Source organism: Vipera ursinii (assembly GCF_947247035.1).
Source record: "Vipera ursinii genome assembly, chromosome: 6".
Lineage (NCBI taxonomy): Eukaryota > Metazoa > Chordata > Lepidosauria > Squamata > Viperidae > Vipera > Vipera ursinii.
The window spans coordinates 73,982,459-74,007,008 of record NC_139515.1 but is presented as its reverse complement, the minus strand read 5'-3'; the positions used below and the strand labels follow the sequence as shown (position 1 = coordinate 74,007,008).

At 38.8% G+C, this 24,550-nt stretch overlaps 1 protein-coding gene across 1 annotated transcript in view; it reads right to left on the bottom strand.

Moving 5' to 3' along the window:
• The window catches only part of TMTC1 (transmembrane O-mannosyltransferase targeting cadherins 1), a 154,263-nt gene that overhangs the window by 22,188 nt on the left and 107,525 nt on the right, over positions 1–24,550 (bottom strand). Inside the window, exon 12 of the mRNA XM_083365190.1 lies at positions 19,208–19,351. Within this exon, the coding sequence (XP_083221316.1) occupies positions 19,208–19,351 (144 nt within the window). The remainder of the gene's footprint in view (positions 1–19,207; positions 19,352–24,550) is intronic.

Below are 24,550 nucleotides of genomic sequence, written 5' to 3'. Positions count from 1 at the left end.
ACAAAGTAAATTAAATTCTTTCTATGAATGGATGCTAAATCTGTGACAACAAGGCACTGAAAATTAATAAAATAAGTTTTTCATGGATAATGACAGGTTAACATCTGGGACGCTAATAGAACAGAATAACTGAAAGCAATAAGTCATAGGCATTTTGCACATCAAGACTACTTTGAGATAATTTCATACTGTTTATTTCATATGTTAACAACAGTCAGATAGATGATGGACTTAATTTTATACTTACAAGCTTATTTTTCAGAAATATGCATTTAAGCTCCTATAATATAAAACAACTAGTGGAGCAAAAACTGCAGGTTACTCCTTTTCTAGGATTTTTTCCCCCTAAGTTGGTATCATTCAATCTAAATCAATCCAAATCAGTGGAAAAAAGTAGATGTTTCCACTGTGTATTTCTTAAGCAAAGAAAGCATGATGAATGTTAACACAGAAAGAATCTACAACTCATTACAGATGTGCTTCGAACTGAATCCCTGACATTTCCAGCTAAAAGAAGTAAGTAACATCTGATAGGATTATTTTTTTTGCCATATATTTTGCAGAGCTGGTCCCAGTTACAGATGGATAAATTAAAGTTGTTTAAGGCGTCTGCCTCTGTTACAGCTGTATCCTTTCCATTCATTTTACATAACTAAACACATTTTTGAAACCACAGTCAATAACTATGGCAAACTAAAATAATCAAATTCATGAATGTCCATAATTGCTGGAGGAACCCTACTGGCTCAGTGGTTAGAATGCAGTATTGCAGCCTAACTCTGCCCACAGCCAGGAGTTCGATCATGACAGGGCTCAAGGTTGACTCAGGCTTCCATCCTTCTGAGGTCAGTAAACTGATGACCCAGATTGTTGGGGGAAATATGCTGCCTCTGTAAACTGCTTATAGAGGGCTGCAAAGCACTTATATAAGTCTAAGTGCTATTGCTATTGCTTTAATTTCACCACAAACATACCTATTTGTTCTTTAAGACACTTGAAGGCACATACAGCCTTATATCAGTCTACAATGAATGAGGTTTTTATTATTTTAAAAGCAAGAGGTACTAAATGAAGCTTATTATGAGATAACAGCAAGTTCAAAAGTCTTCAGGATTCTGAATTCTGCTTAAGTCACACACCCTAAGAAGACAGTGGATATTAAGGAGCTAAATCATCTTGCCAGGATCTAAAACTTTAGCAACAGTGTTCCGTAACAGGGGTCCCCAACCCCCCAGTCCATGGACCGGCACCAGGCCACGGCATGCCAGAAACTGGGACATGCAAACAAGTGAAGCCCCATCTGTGGGCTGCAGTTAGCATGTGAAACCACACTCCCTGCGGTCCACAGGAAACCTCTTTTCCACGGAATCGTTCCCTGGTGCCCAAAAGGCTGGGGGCCTCTGTTCTATACAAAGCTCAGGTGATTAGTTTGCATATACTTTATTCACCATGTTACTTAAACTAGGCCCCAACATTATGCCCTCTTTCACAGAATTAGGCCACTTGCTACAAATATCTCCATTTCAATCAACGAAGGTCTGGAGAACAAGAGCCTTGGTGGAGCAGTGGGCTAATGCCTCCTTAAGTAACACCAGCTGCCTGCAATTAGTGCAGGTTCGCATCCCACCAGGCTCAAGGTTGACTCAGCCTTCCATCCTTCCGAGGTAGGTAAAATGAGGACCCAGATTGTTGGGGGCAATAAGCTGACTTTGTAATAATGCCGCTTGGGGGGTGGGGGCGAAAGCCCTAATAAGCAGGCATATACATAGAATGAAGGCTATTGCTAAGCACATTGGTTTGTGCTTAAATTGTAAGCTGCCCTGAGTCTTCGGAGAAGGGCGGGATATAAATGGGATTAAAAAAAAAAGATAGGGGAATATAATCCTGAAATGGCAGAGTAGAAAATACCATTAAAGGTCACACAGGATGTAAGCTTCGATCCACTTGTTTTATGATATTCAATAATTATTTTGCATATATGTGTAAGAGAGCCAGCATCTGATCGTATCTGACATTAGCAACCAAGTTTTTCAACACTGTGCAGCCTCCTTGGTACTTGCTGAGGCAGGGGCAGGCAGGACCCATCGCTTAACCTGTTTTGAACAGAGGGATAGAATGAAGATCACACACTGGTAAGACCACACTTGGAATACTGCATGCAGTTTTGGTCACCACAATATAAAAAAGATATTAAAACTCTAGAAAGAATGCAGAGAAGAGCAAAAAAGATGATCAGGGGACTGAAACATATGAAGAACGGTTGCTGGAATTGGGTATGTCTAGTTTAATGAAGAGAAGGACGAGAGGCGACATGATAGCAGTGTTCCCATATCTCAGGGGTTGCCACAAAGAAGAGGGAGTCAACCTATTCTCCAAGGGATAAGAAGCAATGGATGGAAACTAATCAAGGAGAGAACTTGGAGAAACTAATCAAGGAGAAATTTCCTGACAGTTAGAATAATTAATCAGTGGAATGACTTGCCTCCAGAAGTTGTGGATGCTCTAACACTGGAAGTTTTTAAGAAAAGATTGGACAACCATTTGTCTGAAGTGATTATAGGGTTTTCTGCCTGAGCAGGAGGTTGGACTAGAAGACCTCCAATTTCCCTTCCAACTCTGTTATTCTGTTATTTCTGGACCAGATGGGTGGAAATGAGAAGCTACTTTAGAGGTCTACATAAAAAAATCAAAACACAGCCCAGCATGCAGAGCACAACATAACTACTGTTGCCTCTTACTAAGAATGACTATCACAAGCACTAAAGAGTGTTCAAAAGGCTGGAGAAATGTTTCCAAGCCAGTATTAGTTACTCCCATTTCAAGCTCACTTCCAAAAATACTGGCTGAGTTGAATGTCCTTTCATCTTCTGCACGCCTAATATATCAGGAGAACACTTCTGCCTGGTTTCACTATTGAAGGAGAATAGAGCTCGACAAAGAAGGCAAAGCAATTTAGGGTGGCCTAGTTATCTGCCAACTCAAGGACAGGAGAAAGGTCCATTAGGACTGCCGAGAGAAAGAATTCAGACAGAGAGAAAGACATTTGTTGCTGTTGCTCTTGACAGTAAACAGACATTCCTCTCACATTTGATTCTTGCCCTCCCAGTCCACCAACAGGTGCCATTTCTTGTTTTAGTAGCCAGAGCACAAGAAGCAGGAAGTCATGGTTAAAAATAAAGCAAGGATGGCGAATCTGTGGTTCTTTACATGCTACTGAACTATACCCCGAACAACCTTCACCAGTGGCCATGTTGACCAGGTGTATGCTCATAAGAGACCAGGTTCCCCACCCCTACTATAATTTACTTTAAAACATCAACTCAGCTAGTATCGTTTTCATTCTACAGTCAACTTTCTGCAACTTGGTGCCCTTTAGATGGTCTACGAAAATTTATGAAGGTGGAGCAACCTGGGAATAACATTTGCAGTGCAGTGTCAAGATGGTAGAAGGTAGGTGTACAGACTCTGAAAAGAGTGCAGAAAAAAAGCCACAAAGATGATTAGTGGGCTGGAGGCTAAAAAATATGAAGAACGGTTGCAGGAATTGAACTTGTCTAATCTAGTAAAAAGAAGGACCAGGGGTGACACGAGAGCAGTGTTCCAATATTTGTGGGGCTGCCACAAAGAAGAGGGAAACCAGCTATTCTCCAAAGCACCAGAAGGCACAACAAGAAACAATGGATGGCAACTAATCAAGGAGAGAAGCAACCTAGAACTTTCCTAACAGTGAGAACAATTAACCAGTGGCACGACTTGCCTTCAGAAGTTGTGGGTGCTCTGTCACTGGAGGTTTTAAAGAAGACATTGGACAATCACTTGTCTGGAATAGTATAGGGCAGGGGTAGGCAACCTCGGCTCTTTTATGACTCATGGACTTCAACTCCCAGAATTCCTGAGTCAGCATAGCTGACTCAGGAATTCTGGGAGTTGAAGTCCATGAGTCATAAAAGAGCCGAGGTTGCCTACCCCTGGTATAGGGTCTCCTGCTTGAGCAGGGGTTTGGACTGAAGTCTGTTTTAAGGTTCTCCAGGAGACCACGCTCTATTATGCAGACCTAATCAATACTCATATTAATACTGTCTCTAAATTTGCTTTGTAAAAATATTATTACTGTCTCTAAATTTGCTTCATAAAAAAAATCAGTGATGATATTTGACTTGGAATTTCAAGCTCCCTGAGAAGACTGAAATATTAACAGCTCAGAGAGAGGTGGACCTTAACTGTAGCAACTGCAGATGGTTTGGCTAATGAAAAGCTTTCCTAGAAACACTAATTAAGGTAATAGTTCCCCTCTGGGAACTTTGTTCTTTGAAATAAAGTCACTTATTAGTAGTTTCCATCTCTTTCATTTTCATATTATAGAACTAAAACACAGGAACATGGTATGCCAGAAAGAGAGGGGGTGTCCTTTTTTCTAACTTTGACACAGATAGGAAAAAAGCAGTAAGATTAAATTAAATGATACCATCACATACGGGTAGTCCTCAACTTCTAACCATCCATTTAGCAACAATGCAAAGTTACAATGGCACTGAAAAGTAACTTACAACCAGTATGTCAAGGATGAAACTTTGGCAGCAACGTGTCTCTGCATTTCAACTTGCCTTTAGATAAAGGGGGGTGGAGTGTTACTTTTAAGTAGGTAGATGGAGAAACAAGCCTTCTTCGATTCAGTTGTGGATGTGGGAGCCTGAAGTCTTGTCAAGGGCACCAGAACAGGTGTGGATTTGAAGCAGATGGTTCCCATAACAAAGCGGACTTGTTGATATGGATTACATGAGATGTTGGGAGTTTGGCTGGGAAAACTATTGTTTAAGTCTATGAATTGGTGTTGGAACCTCAGAATTAGTTTTGCTTCATCATAACCATGCAGTGTATTCAATAAAATGTAAGATTTTTTGGAAACAGAATTATTGCTGGAGTTTTATCTGGATTCTTGAGCTGGATTTTGGCACTTGTATTTATAACTATGGCAGCATCACCAAGCTCACATGATCAAAATTCAGGCACCTGACATGTATTTACAAAGGTTGCAGCATCCCTGGTCATATGACTTCCCCAGGTGGCTTTTGAAAAGCAAAATCAATGGAAGAAGTGGATTCACTGAATGACTGAATGATTCACTTAACAACTACGGCAAAAATGGTTGTAAAATCAGACCTGATTCACTTCACAACTGCCTTGCTTAAATACGGAAATTCTGGTCCCAACCATGAATGCAAATCAAGGACTACATGTACATGTCACCATTTTAAACACTTCATGATGAAAGAGCACAAGGATAATTCAGATAGTTTTATGCTAGAAGACATGTAAAGGTTAAACCAATTATTCAGTGAAGGCTGGAATATCAGGCAAAGGGTCCAACTGTTCAGACAACTCCCAATTTCAATATCACATTCAACAAAATAGCTTCCATCTTGTTTTGAGATACCCTGAAACAAAAGTCCCAGTCTTATAATAGTATAGCTTGCATTATTCCTCCTTTTCATGTTTTTTCCCTGTGAATATTCTCATCCACAGAACAGCAAAGCGAATGAAACCCTGCTAACTAATTTCTGAAGTGGGTTTTTCACAAATTATATATTTTGGGTGTGATTACAGGACATATACCTGTGGGCATCAAAGTTGAAGAGCCAATTTTTTTTTCTTACATTCATTCCTAAAAAGGCAAACCACAGGTACACTCTCTCACCAATTAAAACAGGAAATGACAATGGCTGCATGTTTGAACCTTGAACAATTCAAAGGATTTTTCCAAAGTTATAGAAGAGAATATAAACTTGGCACTAAAAAAGCAGAATTTCAAAATGCAAGCGCATCTGAAAAGTTGGCATTTAAAGAGGGCATAATCAAAACTGCTGGCTGCAGCTATTGCATGAAATCTGTATTTATTTTATGTTTTAGCTCCACATGGAATTGGAGGTGCCATGGCAGCATGGCAAAATGAGGGATTTGGAGGGTTATGCTTGTGGCTTTGTCGATTTCAACAAATGTGCTCCCAGCAAATATTGGACTATTATGCAACTGGAAAATGTCTTTCTGCATACAGGAAGAAAAAAATAGTTCTGCTTTGGAGACAAAAATGCCAACACTTTAATTAATATAAAAGAGCCGTAACTATAAATCCCTGTTTTCTCCTGCTTTGCTCAGCAGCAAAAGGTCAGCTAATGTATGAATTTACACAACATTTGAACTTCTTCTGAATACAAGATTTTAGTACCTATTTTTTAGAACCTAAAATCTGCTGAAACAATCAGGATCCAGGAAGAGTAGAGGAAATGCTAGTATCAGTTAAAAGGTTTGTTAAAAATCAACTCAGCAACAGCAATAAATATCTTCATTATTCACAGCATGAATTATCCCCTTTTTCTGTTAAGAGTTTGGTCTTTTTAAAAAAAAATAGAGAACAATGCGCAGATTTTGTCAAGATAATAAAATGATTACAACATTTTGTAGATGATATCTTGAACTGTATATGGGACTTGATCTAATGAAAGGAAGAATATTTTGGCCTTAATCCAGATAGGCCCTGGTTCTGTATTAGACAGGATTGATCATATCAACTTCTTTGGTTAAAAATGAAGACAGTAAACAACAATCAATGTAATGATTGGAAGACAGATCGAGAAAAGAAAGGCTCTGAACCTGTGTGTTTCGGGATATAATAGGGATTGGAAGGGTGCTATATTTTCTTTCCTCTTTCAGAGGAGCTGGACTGGGCGAGGGGGGGGTAGACTAGAAGACCTCCAAGATCCCTTTCAACTCTAAGATCATTGAAAGAAATGGGTGGGAATAAACTAGAGCTTTTTCATATGTTCAGAATGGGGAATGTGTGGATGTGTCAAGAAAGGTCAAATGACAGGAGCAGCATTGTGATGTCAACCTCACTCCTTTTGTGCAATCATAGAAAATGGATCCAGCTTCCCTCAGCATGCCACTTCACCATCTTGCCTCTTTTTGACAGATATACAGGTAGTATACCTGAAAAAGAACCAGGTTGTGTTTAATAAATTCACCAAAGAAAGAAAAAATGTTTACATCTGGAGAAGAACTAGAAGTAGTAGACCACTACATATACCTTGGCCAACGGATCTCAATGAAAGGTGATACAATAAAGGAAATTGAATGGCATGTTAAATGTGGTTGGCAGGCATTCGGCAAGCTAAACATAATTTTCAAGAACAACCTCCCCCTATGCCTGTTTTCGATCAGTGTGTACTACCTGCTCTAACATATGCCGGTGAAAGATGGACACTAACCTCACAATCGGCACAAAAGCTACAAGTGGCGCAAAGAGAAAGAGAGATGCTCGGCATGAAAAGAGAGATGCTTGGCATTACAAGACAAGATAGAAAGACCTGCACATGTATTAGAGAACAAACAAAAGTATATGGGATCATCAAAAGAGTAAAAGAATTGAAATGGAAATGGGCTGGTCACACAGCCAGAACCAAGGCAGTCATAGAATGGATTCCACTTGACAAAAAGCATCCATGAAAGAGACCTAAAACAACATGGATTGATGACATCAGCAAGGATTGCAGGCCCAATTGGCAAAGGAAAGCTCAGGACTGTGTTGGTTGAAAACATGCAGAAGAGGCCTTCATCCTGCAGGGGATAAACAATGGCCAAAATTATGATGGTGATGCAGGTAGCCCTTGACAGCACTGGAAAAAGTGACTTATGACCATTGTTCACATTTACAACCGTTGGACTAGATGACCTCCAAGGTCCCTTCCAACTGCTTTTATTGTTGTTGTTGTTGTTGTTATTATTATCTGTTCAAAGTTACAAAGTGACATGACTGTTTTTCACACTTATGACTGTTGCAGCATCCCCATGGTCACAAGATCAAATTCAGATGCTTGGCAATTGACTCATATTTATGATGGTTGCATTGTCCCGGGATCATGTGATCACCTTTTGTGATCTTTTGATAAGCAAAGTCAATGGGGAAGCCAACCATGTTATTAAATTAACAACTGAAGTAATTTGTATCAGTTGTATCAGAGAAGTTATTGGCTTATTAAGCATTTCTTAGTGATTCTGACAAGGGGTAATTTGTAGAAGCATAAGTTTCTTTTTTTTCTTTCTTTTTTAACTCTTTTGAAATTCCTTTTTAAGGATTTTTTAAAAGTATTCCTTAATGAATTGTTCATCGTAGAAGTACTTACCATGTTGTTATGAAGACCAATTAAATATTTTTGCAATGCTTATCTGTGAATTAGCTGTGAATTAGAGATACTAAATACAGCTACAGTAGTCCTTGACTTACAACCTCAGTTGAACCCAAAATTTCTGTTGTTTTTTTTATTGAAAAGTTTTACAATACAGTTTTCCTTTAAAAAAAACCCCTTCCCCCTCCCTATACCCCCCTACCTCCCCCCAACCTCCCTCCCTCCCCCCCTCCCTCCACCCCCCCTCCCCCCCGACTTCCCAGAGCTAAATACAAGGTATATATATATAAAAAGGCAATCATAAACAACCATATACTAACAACTATAAGTTCTAAAATCCATCACTCTCTAGCTTATATAGGATAAAACACACCTTAACAATATTAAATATGTATAAAAAACTAGAATAAAAAAAAGAAAGAGAAACGAAAGAAGACTTATTCGAATGCTACATAAAACTTCTTAACCCTATACTTGTTCTGGATAAACTCAATCCATTTTCTCCATTCCATAATATAACGTTCTTGCGAATGATCTTTCAAATAGGCCGAAATCTTCGCCATCTCTGCCAGGTCGGAAACCTTTAAAGTCCACTCTTCTATGGTCGGCAACTCCTCTTTCTTCCAATATTGGCCTATCAAAAGTCTTGCCGCCGTAATTAAGTTCAACATCAGCTTGGTGTCCACAACTGTAGCGTCTGCAATTATTCCCAGCAAAAAAAGTTGCGGACAAAACTTTATCCTCTGTTTAAAAATCTTCTGCATATTCCACCAGATTTTTATCCAAAAAGCCTTAACCTTCTTACATGTCCACCATATGTGAAAATATGTTGCATCCTCATCACCACACCTCCAACATTTAGGCTGATAATTCGGATACATACTTGCAAGCTTTTTAGGATCTAGATGCCATCTATAAAACATTTTGTAAAAGTTCTCTCTTAGATTTTGAGCTTGAGTAAATTTTACGTTTCTCACCCAAATCTTTTCCCACGTGTCCATTGTAATAACTTCCTGGATATTTTGGGCCCATTTAATCATACAATCCTTAACAAGCTCTGTTTCCGAGTCAATCTCTATCAATGCAAGATATATCCGTTTAATATGTGCTGGTCCCTGATTTCTAATCTGCTTTGTCAAATTTTCATCAGTCATTGTAAATCCATTTTTCTGGTCTTCTTTCCACCTGGCCTGTAATTGAATATATTGAAACCAAGTTTGAACAACCTTCTCTTCTCGCAAGAGGCTATATGATTTCAAACACCAAACGTTCCTTTCCAAGCTTAAAATTTCCTTGTACGTAGTCACATCATGTTTGAAACCAGCATGTATATTTTCTATTGCGTGTTTTGGAATTGCCCACAATGGTATCTTGCTGCTTAGCTTATGTCTATACTTCTTCCAAACTCTCAGCAATGCCTGTCTTAAAATATGCATCCTAAACACAGTATCTACCTTCTTATCATACAACAAATATGCATGCCAGCCAAACAACAAATCATGGCCCTCAAGATTTAATAACCTCAATTGCGTCAAATTAATCCAATCGCTTATTCCTACTAATGCAGCAGCTTCATAATATAATTTAAAATTAGGCAGTTTAAGGCCACCTCTCTCACGAGTATCCTGCATAATCTTAAGTTTAACTCGTGGCTTTTTCCCTGCCCACACAAATTTAATGATACCACGCTGCCATTCCTCCAAGTTGGAATCTTTCTTAAGAATCGGTATCATTTGAAACAAAAATAAAAAATTGGGCAGGACATTCATTTTCACTGCTGCAATCCGTCCCAACAAAGACAATTGCAATTTTTGCCAACTCTCCAGTTCTTTTTGAATCTTCCCCCATAGTTTTTCATAATTATTTTTATATAGCTTTGTATTAGAGGGCGACAAAATCACCCCCAGATATTTAACCCTTTTAACAATCTCAAATCCAGTTAATCCTTCTAAGAGAGCCTTCTGTGAAACTGTCATATTTCTAGCCAAAATTTTAGTTTTCTGTATATTTACTTTAAATCCAGAAACATTCCCATATTGTGTTATTATCTCCATCAGGTCCACAACAGAGTTCTCTGGCTGGGTCACTGTAACAACCAGATCATCTGCAAATGCTCTCAATCTATAGTCCTGATCTCCAACTTGTATCCCCTTAATTTTTCCCGAATTCCGAATCTTAACCAATAGTATCTCTAATGTTAACACAAATAACAAGGGCAATAACGGACACCCTTGCCTTGTGCCCTTCTCAATATTACATGCTGCTGTCAGGCTATTGTTAACTATAATTCGGGCAGTTTGTTTTTGATATAATGCCCTAATCGGCTGTAAAAATTTTTCCCCAAAATCCATTTTATCTAACACTTTCAACAAAAATTGCCAATTCAATTGATCAAAAGCCTTTTCAGCATCTAAAAAGATTAGCGCTGCAGAGATCTGGTTGTGCCTTTCCAAAAACTCTAACACATCAACTATATGTCTCACATTATTTTTCATTTGCCTACCACTAATAAACCCCGTTTGATCCCCATGAATCACCTGTTGCAGAACCCTCATCAGTCTATTAGCCAAAACCTTAGCAAATATCTTATAATCTGTATTTAAGAGCGATATCGGTCTGTAATTTTTAACTTGAGTAGCATCCTGGTCTTCCTTCGGAATCAAAGAGATAAAAGCTGTCTTCCAAGACGGTGGCACCTTTCCCCCCCTCTGAATTGTCTGAAACAGTTCCTTTAACGGCTTTATCATCTCAAATTGTAAATTTTTATAAAAGGCCGCAGTCAAGCCATCCGTGCCTGGCGCCTTATCGACCTTCAGTTCCTTAATTGCTATAAGAATTTCTTCTTCTGTAATCAGTTGATTAATCCCCTCTTTTTGTGCTTGCGTAAGAACCGGGATGCTAGCATTCTCCAAATATTTATCAATATCTTTTACATTAATTTCCTCTTTAGTATATAATTTCGAATAAAAATCCACAAAAGCATCCTTAATAAGATTCTGTTGAAACACAACCCTTCCTTTATACTCAATCTTGTCTATATTAGAGGCCCTTTGTTTTTTCCTCAGTCTATAGGCTAACCATCTGCCTGGTTTATTAGCGTTGCAAAAAGTATTGTGCCTAGCAAACCGCAGATTGGTTGCCACTTGATCTGCCATTAATTTATCAAATTGTCCTCTTAACAGTCTAATAGCCTCCTTGATCTTCACATCCTCTGAATTCAAAATCAAAGCCTTTTCTTTTTCCTTTATTTCATTCTCCAGTTCTTTCCTTCTAGTTTCCACTGCACGTCTATGTCTATTATTCATATATATCAACACTCCTCTCATATAGGCCTTGCTAGCATCCCAAACCATATCCATAGAGGTACCCTTATTCATATTAATCTCAAAAAAATCCTTCATCCGCTGTTTACATTCTTCCACATTTCTCTGATTTCTAAACAAATTCTCATTTACGCGCCACGAGCGCCTGTCTCTTTTCTCCTTATCAATCTCCAACCAAACTGGACTGTGGTCAGAGATAGTTCTTGCACATATCTTCACCTTTTTAGTTCTCAAAAAAAAATCATTAGTCAACAAAATAAAATCAATCCTCGAAAAAGATTGGTGTCTGTCAGAATAAAAAGTATAATCCTTCTCCTGCAAGTGTCTCTCACGCCAGATATCTCGCAATTCCAGGTCATCCTTCATTTCAAAAAAAGATTTAGGCAGTCTAGCATGACTTGGAATGCGCTTAAAAGCTCCAGCCTTATCCAACTGTACATCCAGAACACCATTCCAGTCTCCCATAAAAATAAAAGATTTATAGTCCAACTGGGTAAGCTTTGTGTGGAGTAAGCTAAAAAAATCAGCTTGTTGTTGGTTAGGTGCATATAATCCAACTAGAAGCGTCTTTTTACCTTCTAACAAAATTTCTGTTGTTAAGTGAGACATTTGTTAAGTGAGTTTTGCCCCATTTTATGAGATTTCTTGCCAAAGCTGTTAAGTGAATCACTTTAACAGTTGATAATTTATTAACCTGGTTGTTAAGTGAATCTGGCTTCCCCATTGACTTTGCCTGTCAGAAGGTTGCGAAAGAGGATCACATGACTCTGGGACGCTGCAATGGTCATAAGTTTGAACAAATTGGAAAGCATCTGAATTTTGACCACATGATCACATGGGGATGATGCAAAGGTTGTAACACTGAAAAATGGTCATAAATCGCTATTTTCCGTGTCGTTGTAACTTCTAGCAGTCACTAAATGAACAGTTGTAATTCAAGGATTACCTGTATGGGGAGCAGCCTAGGTCTCAGTACTAGAGACTAGATGTCAGAGAGAAAACCAAAATACAGGTAAAATACAAGACGACCAGGATTCTTTGTGTGTATAGTACAACGTAAATCTACCTGACACAGATGCGGTATCTTGCCTGCCTATCATAAAGGCTTGTGCTACACATCCTACTTTTTTCCATGAAAGAGACTCAGAGCAAGCTATAAGGGGAAATACTTTCCCAGCCTTCTTTACCTGCTACCTAGCTTCCAGTCTAACTCTCTACTTCTCACACAATTACTTTTATTACCAAACTTCCATTGGCCCCAGTGGAGATTTTTAACAAGTTCAGTTGCTGCATTTTTTGAAAGTCCGAGATTTCTGAGAAGGATTTTCAAAAGACTTCCTCTGGTTGCTACTGAGGAGACGGCAGTAAGAAAGCAGCAGTGCTCGTGTGGATCATGCCAAGGATTGACTCACTAAATCTTAAGACACTGGATTTCCATGTGGATGCTCCAGGTTAGTGAAGGCCTGATGTAATTTCCTCTTCAGAGAGACAATCATCTGCCACACTTGATCTCTGCTTCAAGTGCCTGATTCATAGAAAATACTTACATTTTCAAGGAGATAGTGAGCTTCACCTAGTAAATATGCCATGCAAAGTAACCAGGACGCAAGGCTGGGTTTCTGGAAACACCCAAGGTATTTATTTGTAGATTGCATAATCGGTCGGGCAGAGATCGCAAGGTTGTATCCCCCTCTCATGTATCTGTAGAGAACTTAAGGAGCTAGTAAAGGTAAAGGTTCCCCCCGCACATGCGTGCTAGTCGTTTCCGACTCTAGGGGCCGGTGCTCATCTCCATTTCAAAGCCGAAGAGCTTTGGACTAGATGACCTCCAAGGTCCCTTCCAACTGCTTTTGTTGTTGTTGTTGTTGTTGTTGTTGTTGTTATCTGTTCAAAGTTACAAAGGGACCTATGACTTTTTCACACTTATGACTGTTGCAGCATCCTCATGGTCACCTGATCAAAATTTGGACGCTTGGCAACTGATTCATATTTATGATGGTTGCAGTGTCCTGGGGTCATGTGATCACCTTTTGTGACCTTCTGATAAGCAAAGTCAATGGGGAAGCCAGATTCACTGAACAACCGTGTTACTAATTTAACAACTGCAGTGATTCACTCAACAACTGTGGCAGGATAGGTCATAAAATGGGGCAAAACTCACCTAACAACTCACCTCACTTAGCAACAGAAATTTTGGGCTCAGTTGTGGTCATAAGTCGAAGACTACCTGTGCATATTCCTCGCAGATGCTACTGCTGCCTGGCATAAACTGAAGCCTGGTCATGAGCCATAATTTTGATCCTGGATTTATAAAAATTAGCTACAGTGAAAAATAATCAGTTTTTCCAAACTACCGGTAGGTATATAAAAGAAAAAAAAGTATTAATTTTGAAACAGAGACGGAAGTTTCAAGTTTGCTCCTCAAGACTTTGTGAATAAAGTAGCTACAATACAAACGTTTATTTTTTTTCCTAAACCCCTGCCTGTCTTTCTGATACACATTCTCAAATGGCAATAGTCCATTTAACCATATTGTTCTGCTTGTTTGCATAGATCAAGCTCAAGGAAAAGCAATATAAAGAGAATGGGCATTTATTTGCCCCTTCAGGTTCAATATATACCTATATTACTGAGCTTTTGACAGCTATTTCTTCTAATATCCAATTTCTGGTATTTTTATATTTCTCATTTGCTGTTAGAGAAAAATATGCAAAAATCCAAGTTGTCAAGAAACCAGGAGCCAAGATTGAGTAGAAAAGTACGAGGAGTTTATTTCATGCTACCTATACAAAACAGTTTGATCTATTAACAGTCAAGGCAAATTAGAGCTAGGTAAGAGTCAATGGAATTCACTGGGGGCTGGACTTAGATCTCCTGTGGGAGCACAGCAACTCCAAAATGATGACACAATTGACCCCACCTTTGGTCTCAGCTAGGTCATCTACAAGACCCCTGGGGTTTTTTATGCAGCACAATAATATTTTGCACCGGCTCTATGTCTCACTGCATTATTTTTATTTTTATATAGAGAGGGGAAATAACCAGAAAATTATCACATGTTATCTCAAAACTGGGGAAAAAACAAATATTCATTACATGTCTCCTATCAAAATATGATATCATATCAAAAACTCCCTGGCTAAAATAGAAAGCTAGAAGAATTGGGGGGGGTTGCTTTGCTTATTAAAAGAATATAGGAAGTAAGAAATATTCTATTTTGTGGGCTCAAAAACAAATCTAATGACAGTGAATAACTCTCTCTGGAATCTTATTTCATTATGAAAGATTATTATCTGGATGAATATGAAAAATTTAATCAAAAGCACGCACCAACTCAGTCCTAAATGTTCAAGTTGTCTAAACTTAATAGCAGTGCTTCCTAAACTTTTTCCTTCATTACCCCAAACCACTCATCATAAAGTCTTATCAAACTTCAAGGACCTTCCTTCAGCATCTTCGTAACCTTGAATGGTCATTGAACAAATTGTCGTAACTTGAGGACTACCTGTATTCTAAAAACAATATTACTGAATAATATTTATGTCATTTGAACAAATTGCCATCAGTAATTTTATTGATTTTTGTTTTATTAGGAATACTTTGGGAGATTTTTGAATATATGTTAGTATACATGGAAATCTAAAGAAATCTATGGAAATCAATTTAAATGTCTCTGTTGTGATGGTTAATGGATTTGTGGGTCATTACCCCCCCTAAAAAAATACATTTACCCAAGTTTGAGTTACTTTATCCAGGTTTGGGAAGCACTGCTCTACAGCAACAGCTACAACATTTGGGACACCCACAAAAATGCAACCATAGCTATGTGTGTTGCATGTATTCTCTGATCATCCTTTCATTTGGTACATCATTCACAGGCTAGACTAAATAAATAGCATCATAAACACATGCAGCGTAAATAGACTAGAACACAGGTCCCCAACCTTTTGGGCACTAGGGACTGGTTCCGTGGAGAAAGGTTTTTCCACGGACCTAAGAGTACGTAGTTTTGTGTGTTGCCTGCATCCCACAGATGGGGCTTTGTTTGTTTGTGCGGACTGGTTGCTGGAATGCCACAGCCCGGTACTGGTCCACGGACTAGGGGTCAGGGACCCCTGGACTAGAAGACTATTTGAACATGACACCCACTTATTTGTAAAAGAAAATGTTCTTCTGAGAAGTGCAAAAGATGCAAACTAAGTTGTTTCTGTATAGTTCAAATCTGAAGAAACAGCTGCCTGCAATCTTTTTTTTTAAAATCCCATTTATATCCCGCCCTTCTCCGAAGACTCAGGGCGGCTTACAATCTAAAGCACAAATCAATGTGCTTAGCAATCTGGGAGGAAGAGAACAAGGGCAATGGAATACAACTGTACTCATAAAATGTAAATGAAATCAAATTCAGCTTTTGTTCTGGCTCCGCCCATTATTTTTACAATGCAGCCTTAAAAGCCAAAAACAGCTATTAGCTGTTGAGTATCCCTGATTACATTTGTCTATGAAGGTTCTCTGTCATCCAGGTCATGGTTGTCCCAAAGATACTTTTGTCAAAAGGCAATCGGACTTTGTTTTTCCTTGAAGGCATTTCGCTTCTCATCCAAGAAACTTCTACAGTTCTGGCTAAATAGTGGAGGATGGAAGAACTTATATTCCTTGCAGTTATCTGGTTATTAGCACTCTTTCTAAGCTTTATTAAGGCACAGATAAACCTCCAAGTGCCCTCAAAGACTCTCAGAAAGAGTGCTAATGACCATATGACTGCAACGAATATAAATCCATCCTCCCTCATTCAGTCCGAACTGAAGAAGCTTCTTGGATGAGAAGCAAAACATCTTCAAGGAAAAAGTCCAGTTGTCTTTTGAAAAGCACCTTTGGGACATTATATTACATTATGACTGTAATCTGTCTATATACTACTAAAATACTCACTGTCATGACTGTTAACTTTAACTGGTACATCATAAGGTAACCATTTTTGAACCAAGGTATCTCAAATGGGCTAACTTACAAAATGTATCCAAAATCCAAGATTCATGGCTCAATGAAATTTGGGGGAAATGTGGTTGCTTCAGTATTACTGGCTGCAGTTATGCTGCTGCTATGGTCATCTGATCTTCATTTTTAATGTTCCATGACAGTTTCCCAACCAGTCTCATAATTTGTTACTCTGTTCCTCACACAGCAGTGGCCACTTACCTGTGGGGAGGGAAGGGAAGGGGAGGAAAAGAGAGATAAAGGGGAGGGGACAGAAGATTTCTGATGCTCCCTGCCAGATTCCCAGAAGGAAAGTCAGTGGGGAAGCCAGCGGGAAATGAAAAGTCTCTCTTGCTCCCACTTGTTTTTTTGCCAATCTGTGGCCATTCTGGTTTTCTGTTTAGGTAAGGAAATAGCTCTGAAATGATGACACAACTGGCAAGGGTTGTCTAGTTATTATACTGTCTGGACATTTGAAATGTTTATTATATTAACATTTATTTTCATGTAGTCAGATTACTGCCATACAAATAAATTAACGTGCCATGTGCATCTACCCCAAACTTGGATTTTTTTAAAGTCTACCTGGTATTTTAGATCCATTTTTCTATTATTGTTTAGAGAGTGGCTTGAACCAAATTATATTTGCTGCCTTCAAAAAGTAGCAAACTGTTATTGGATAAGCAGTATGATTCAAATTGGATTTCTGAATATTATTGTATTTCTCCTCAAATATTGTAGGCAAGTATACAAAGCAGTTGGTGAGCATGATTAATAGCAATTGATATTGGAGTTTAGATGATATAGCTCTATTACATGAACCTTGTATTAAAGGCTATGTATCAAGGATGATTTATCTTTTAGAAAAACATCAATATCAAAGAGTAGATAAATAAGGGAGAGCTGCACAAAGTTGCTGTTATTTAGCATAATCTAGCTGTTCATAGGAAACAATACCGATAGATAGATAGATAGATAGATAGATAGATAGATAGATAGATAGATAGATAGATAGATAGATGATAGATAGATAGATAGATGATAGAGAGATGATAGAGAGAGACACAGAGAGAGGGAGGGAGGAAGAGACGGGGGGGGGGGTAATACTTGATATAATACCACAATAGGGACCAGAATTTCCAGTGTTAAGTGAGGTGGTGGTTAAGTGAATCACACCAATTGTATGACCTTTTTTGCCATGCTCATTAAGCAGTTGTTAAATAAATCATGTGGTCATTAAGTGAAACTGACTTTCCCCATTGACCTTACAAGTTAGAAGCCATCTGGAAAGTTGGCAAATGGCAATTACATGACCTCGGGGTGCTGCAACCATCATAAATACATGCTAGTTGCTAAGTATCTACATTTTGATCACGTGACTGTGGGGATGCTGCAACAGTCATGAGTCCGACAGCTGGTCATAAGTCACTTTTTTAAGTACCTTTGTAACTTCAGACAGTCATTAAATGAATGGTTGTAAGTCAAGAACAATTAGATAGATAGATGGATAGCTAGATAGCTAGATAGCTAGATAGCTAGATAGCTAGATAGCTAGATAGCTTGATAGCTAGCTAGCTAGCTAGCTAGCTAGCTAGCTAGCTAGCTAGCTAGCTAGATAGATAGATAGATAGACAGACAGACAAACAGACAGATATAGATAGACAGACAGACAGATAGAACATTAAAACATAATAAAATACTTTACTGTATCTGAGAACCATTATAATAATACACTTGCATACCTTTTTCTCTTACTTCTGTAGTTAATTCTAACATTAGCTCAGTTTTGATGTTACAAGAAAGTTCAAGCTACAGTTATCCTAATTGAAACAAGCTTTAGCGTGCTTTCCATTCTGTTTCTCATTCTTCTTGGCGTGACAATAAGGAGATTTCACTTTCACTTTAATTCTTGATTAACTACAGTCTTACAGCTAAACCTTAGACTGAGATTAATCTTAGCAATGGTTTATTGTTAAATCTCATAATCCATAATGTAGGTTGACTTGTTTCAATCAAATAGTAAGTTGTAATTCTCACCCATCACAATGGAAAATAGTTTACTGCAGTGCCCCAAATATCTAACTGGCTGTGTTCACACTAAGCCATACAGATAACATTAAGTCAAAAACTCAAGCAAGGCACTCTGAAACAATGGAAGGGACCAAGGAAGGACTTAGTTTCTGCATTACAAAAGCTAAACAGTTGCCCAGTTAGACCTCCATTGGATTGGTTCTTTCTTTGTCTCTCACACTCTCTCCCTCACTCTCTCTCTCACAGCCATAGTAATTAAATGCTGGGTGAGGGTTCTGGTATTTCCTTGGCCTTGAAAACCAGCTGGGTGACTTTGGCCAGTTATTCTGTCTCTACTGTAGACTGGGAAATTGAAAAACTTTCTGAATTGGACCAGTGTGGTGGATTATATATACTATATATGAATGCATGCATGGACAAACACATACACAGCAGTTTGGTGCAGTGGTTAAAGGTGCCTGGATAGAAACCAGGAGACTATGAGTTCTAGTCCCACCTTAGGCATGTAGCCAGCTGGGACACTTGGGGTCTCTCTCAGTCCTAGGAAGAAGGCAAAGGGCAAAGCACTTCTGAAATCTTGCCAGAGAAATTGCAGAGACTTGTCTAGGCAGTTATCAGACTGACTTGAAAGCAGCAAAATTGTATATAGCTGTATCTCAACTGTAATTGTATAATACTTGAAGGAGTCCGGAAACCTACTTGAGAAGATTTCCAAGATTGAAGAGGACTCTATTGTGCTGAGGATTCAGCTGGAGAGCTTTACTGTAGTATTCCTTTGCTTGTGCCACATCTTTGGTCAACGTCCCAAGGTTGTTGAGGGCACTTGCATGACGTGGATATAGTCTGTTGAGCAAAAAAAATAAATCAGATCATCTTACTGAATACAAAAAAAATCCAAACCGTTTCATGTTCGTTGCTTCTTATTAGACCTTCCTATGACATGGTTTAATTCTTTCATTTCTTTGTGAAGACTTGGGACTATAAGGGAACAGCAACAAGCCCTGATTTGAAGGCCTTCATCAATCAGTGGGGCTGACCCATGGCCTGTGGGCTAAAAAAACACATCCATGGAATGTTGCCTTCCTCTCAAAGTGTGGCAGGGAGAATTCTGTACTGGGTGGCAGAACAGGCAGATGCTGAGCCCTCTTTGGTTGCACTGTACCCCCAAATGAAGGAAGGGAAACATCTGGAACCCATGGGGGAAAGGCTCCAGGAGAAAAAAATAGGGTTCTGCTCCCCACCGTGCCCCACTTCTCTGACTGCAGTTTCCCAGAGGGAAGTGATAAGCATTCTTCCTGTCCCATCTCACCTTTTTTACTTATGAATGTGAAGAGCACAGTCTTTGTTCCCGTAAACAATATCAGTGTTTAAACAGAGATTTTTAAAAAGTCTACTTGCATTTAATCTTACGGGGGGGGGGGTATTTTTGTTTGGATTTTTAATAAAATACAGACTTCCAGTTTGCAGTCTTTCTTACAAAGCCCATGTGTAGGCTCAAACACACCAGTATAATATAGAAGGAAGAAGGAAGCAGAAGCCACCAGCCTGATGATGACGGATGGGATTCCGTCGAAACGTCGCACCTACACCTTTAGTTCTACGCGGGGAAAACCCCGAATAACCAAAGATACACACACACACACACACACACACACACACACGTGTGTGTGTGTGTGTGTGGATCTTTGGTTATCTTTGGTTATATATATATATGTGTGTGTGTGTGTGTGTGTGTGTGTGTGTGTGTGTGTGTGTGGTTGGAAATGGCAACCATCTGCAAGCAATATCTCTTCTGCTATGCATCTCATTAACCACCAAGTCCTCCTCGCTTCACCTAATCAAGCGCCAACTACTACATTATTTATGAAAGAAAATGAATTTCATTAAATTCTCACTAGGGCCGCCAGATTCTATTTTTTAAAAAATATATATATATATATTGTTCCCATCTTTCCAAAATTCTAGGCATTTTTACAAAAAATAGCCTTTCCTTCATAGTTATATAAAAAACCTGAAAGCTGATTCCAATTGCCAAAAAAAAGGAGGAGAGAGAGAGAGAGAGAGAGAATGAATGGAAGTAATACTTTACATTAAGTTTGGCTTTGAGTTTTGTTTAAATAAGAAGCCGGATGTTTTTTGGAGATCAGATAAATTATTCAAAAACTCCTTCAACAGTGCCTCTTCAGTAGTCAGAACCCATTTAGATAGCTCGGCTTTGAAAACTTACTGCCTTCCCTTCTATTCCCCAGAAATATTATTAGATTATCCTGATTCCTAGTGAGTCTATAACAAAGTCTTCAGGAAGTGGAAAACCTGTCTGATCTTGGAAGCTAAGCAGAGTCAGGTATGGTTAACTTCTTGGGTGGAAGATATCCTGTGAAAATCAGAGCTATAATTAAAGAAAGCTATGAAAAGCTACAGTAACACTGTTGTCAGCAAAACTAGTAGGAACCACCTTGCTTAGAAGAAGTCTTCAACTATGACATAATAAGATCAGAGTTTTTAAAAAGAATTGCAAAAGATTAATTATAGCTTCAATACAAAAATAGAAGGCAGAAATGGATTTCAAGAGAAATATAACCAATCTTTTCTTTTGAGACACATTTTTATAAATATTCTTGAACTTTGAGCCTCACTGGTTGTCCCAGTTATTTGAGTGACACCAAGACAATTCAATATACAACTAAAAACACATGAGGGAAAAAAATGGAAGGGGGAATTTTTTACCTGATGCTACATTCTGTCTTTCAGTAAGAAGGTCAGTTTACAAGGAAACTCCGTAAATCGAAATGGCTGCACAATCAGCAAAGTCAAGGCCTATGGGAACTAAAGCCCAGATTCTATAAAGGTAAAGGTTCCCCCGCACATGCGTGGTAGTCGTTTCCGACTCTAGGGGCCGGTGCTCATCTCCGTTTCAAAGCCGAAGAGCCAGCGCTTGTCCGAGGACGTCTCCGTGGTCATGTGGCCGGCATGACTAGACGCCAAAGGCGCACGGAACGCTGTTACCTTCCCACCGGAGTGGTCCCTATTTTTCTACTTGCATTTTTACGTGCTTTCGAACTGCTAGGTTGGCAGAAGCTGGGACGAGTAACAGGTGCTCACTCTGCTACGCGGCACTTGGGATTCGACCCGCCAAACTGCCGACCTTCTGATCGACAAGCTCAGCGTCCTAACCCACTGAGATTCTATGCTGAGACCAAAATCCAAAAGAGTTATTTACAAGGTCATCAATTTCAGAGGCTGTTTTAGAGTCCACCAGGTTTTTGAAGGTGCTCTCTGAAACTGGTAGAAATCATCAGTGCAGAAATTACGGTAAATCAAATTGAATGAAAGAATAAGCTGGGGTAGAAAGTTCTAACAGGTGCCAACAACTCAGGTAGGAAATTACAAATGGAAGAGGCCCAGAAGGCATTTACAGACATTGTTGTCTTCCTATTAAAGGGCACACAGGTGCCACCTGTCATCCCTCTCAATCCTCATGAAATAAATGTTCTTGTAGAGGGGGGCACAAAGAGACTGTTTAATTTTTGAGCCTCAGTATAGTCCAAATCTCTCCTCCAAGATACTAGCCTAGACAAGAGATTCAGAGAGAAACAAAGGAGAGCATTAGTTCAGAGCTTGCCTGTTCCCAACAGATGGCTTGTGTGCTTCTGCTCACACTAGCAAAAAGGAGAGGTAACATCTCTACCTGTTTGTATTTTGGGCTCTATTTTTTTTAGCTAACAAACCTAGAATCAGACACTGCATTTTCTTTTGGTCTGTAATTTGTCTATGATAAGCAATATAGCATTTAAAAAAAAAAGTAAACAGTACGAGAATTCCAGGAGTTAGCTGTGGTGATCAGTGGCTGCTCTATGTTCCCAGAAACAGGGCCACAATTTTGACATCACACTTTGCCAAAATAGCTTATAGTTTATAGTGTTCACTCTGTGTGGAAAGTTGGAGTCCTATTGCACCAGGTTACATTATGCTGAATGATAATTCAACCTATCAGCATTTTGATTCTACGAACATCTCCAGTGTTTCTCAACCTTGGCAGCTTGAAGATGGGTGGACATCAACTCCCAGAATTCGTCAGCCAGCTATATGCTGGCTGGGGAATTCTGGGTTGAAGTCCACACATCTTCAAGCTGCTAAAGTTGAGAAATTCTGATCTAGAATATTCACAGACAGTTTGGAAACCAACCCACAAGCTCAGAGAACAAACCTTCACCCTCATCCTACACCCAAGCAACACATATTCACCACTATTGCAAAGCTATGTTCCTTAATAACTCTAACTAAACTCATCATTTTTCTTTCTGACCCATCACACATGGCCAGTCAGCAAGAATAAAGATTTTTCTCCTATTTATTCCACAATCTTGGCAGCTTGAAAATGTGTGGACGTCAACTCCCAGAATTCCTGGCTGGGGAATTCTGGGAGCTGAAGTCCACACATCAAGTTGCCAAGTTTGAGAAACACTGTCCTATCAAGTCATAAAAGTACAAACACTTCTGCAGAAATGGGATAAGATGAAGGCCCATTTCAATGTATCCGTTTATAAAATATATGGTCAAGCAGATCAGTTAAAATGGTTGAACATTTGCAAGAGTGGGAAAGTGGGAGTCTTGTGCTGTCCTTCCAAGACAAGGAAGAAATCCAAGAGAAGTATAATGTCAGATTTTTCCAACTTATCAAGCCATAGTTTGCTTAGCCATAGTTTATTAAATAAATCATAACTGAATGAGGCAAAACATTAGACCACTTGCATGCTACAATGGCTGGGGCTTCACTGTTCATAAGCCCAAAGTAAATAAGTTATAATATGGTTGAATATGATGGACAAACCCCATCTACACATGTCAGGATTTATATTAAGCAGTAGGTGAATACACTTCGCTTCCTGTGTTCTGTGAAACCAGTCACCTGTGGTTATAAGCTATGAATGATAAAAAAAACTACAATCTATAAGTATATGCACAGGAAAAAAAGAAACAAGCAGAAAAAGGATGAGAAATTTCTCTAATGTTCTGTTCATCACAAGTTTCTCCAAAGCCAAAGAGAAGGCCTGCCCTAAGGAGCTCATTAAATGGTCTATGTCAAAAGCTCATGGAATTGCTTACCTCCTGGAACTTTTTCTTTATTGCTGTATCTATTTAAGAAAATGCAGCTCTTTTGCTCATTTCTGGATTGATTGTTGGCTACGAATGTTCCTGACACAGCATTATAGTGACTGTAGCCAAACTCTAGGGAGATTTGGCTCTTTATACAGGAAGAGTGTAAATGGCTGATAACCTGAGCCAACGAGTTATAGCTAAATTCTATCATTTATCCCAGAATTGAAAATACACAGAATGTTGTTGTGTTTGCATCAATATACTGTAGGTATGTAAGAGAGATGAAATTCCACAATCTCTTGCAATTTTTTTTTGGCTAGAGATAGAAGAGATACATCATCTTCTGCTTCAATTATTTGGAACAAGGCTGTACATTGCAGCAAGGAAAATATGTGGAAATTGCATAAGCAAAACCATATCTCAACATTTGCACAAAGATACTTTCATACATTTTTAATTAGCATAACCAAACATCTTTACTCCGAACCTTCACCAGGTTTAGCTTAGTGATATTTTAAGGTTGCAATTCTAGACCTCATAATGATCTAGAATCATAGAATTCTATGACTCTATGATTCTAGATCATTATGAAGTTTAGAATTGCATCTTTAAAACATCACATTGTGCTCCAAGCAAAAGTAAAGTATTTTATTTATCTAATTTATATAGTTGCCCATTTCACAAGCAAGCAACTCTGGGCAGCATACAACAAAACTAAAACAGTATTTAACATCATTACCATTAACAAATATAAAAGCATTAAAAGAACAAAGGAAACAGCCCGTAAACAATCCTGGGTTGCTTTACGTGCCATTCCAAGCCTGAGCCATTCAAAACAAACCTCATTTAAACCAACAACCGTACATTAATTCTTTTGACAATGTTTACCATATCTGGGCTTCATCATGGTTATGACTCACATGGACCATTTATTTAACTGTT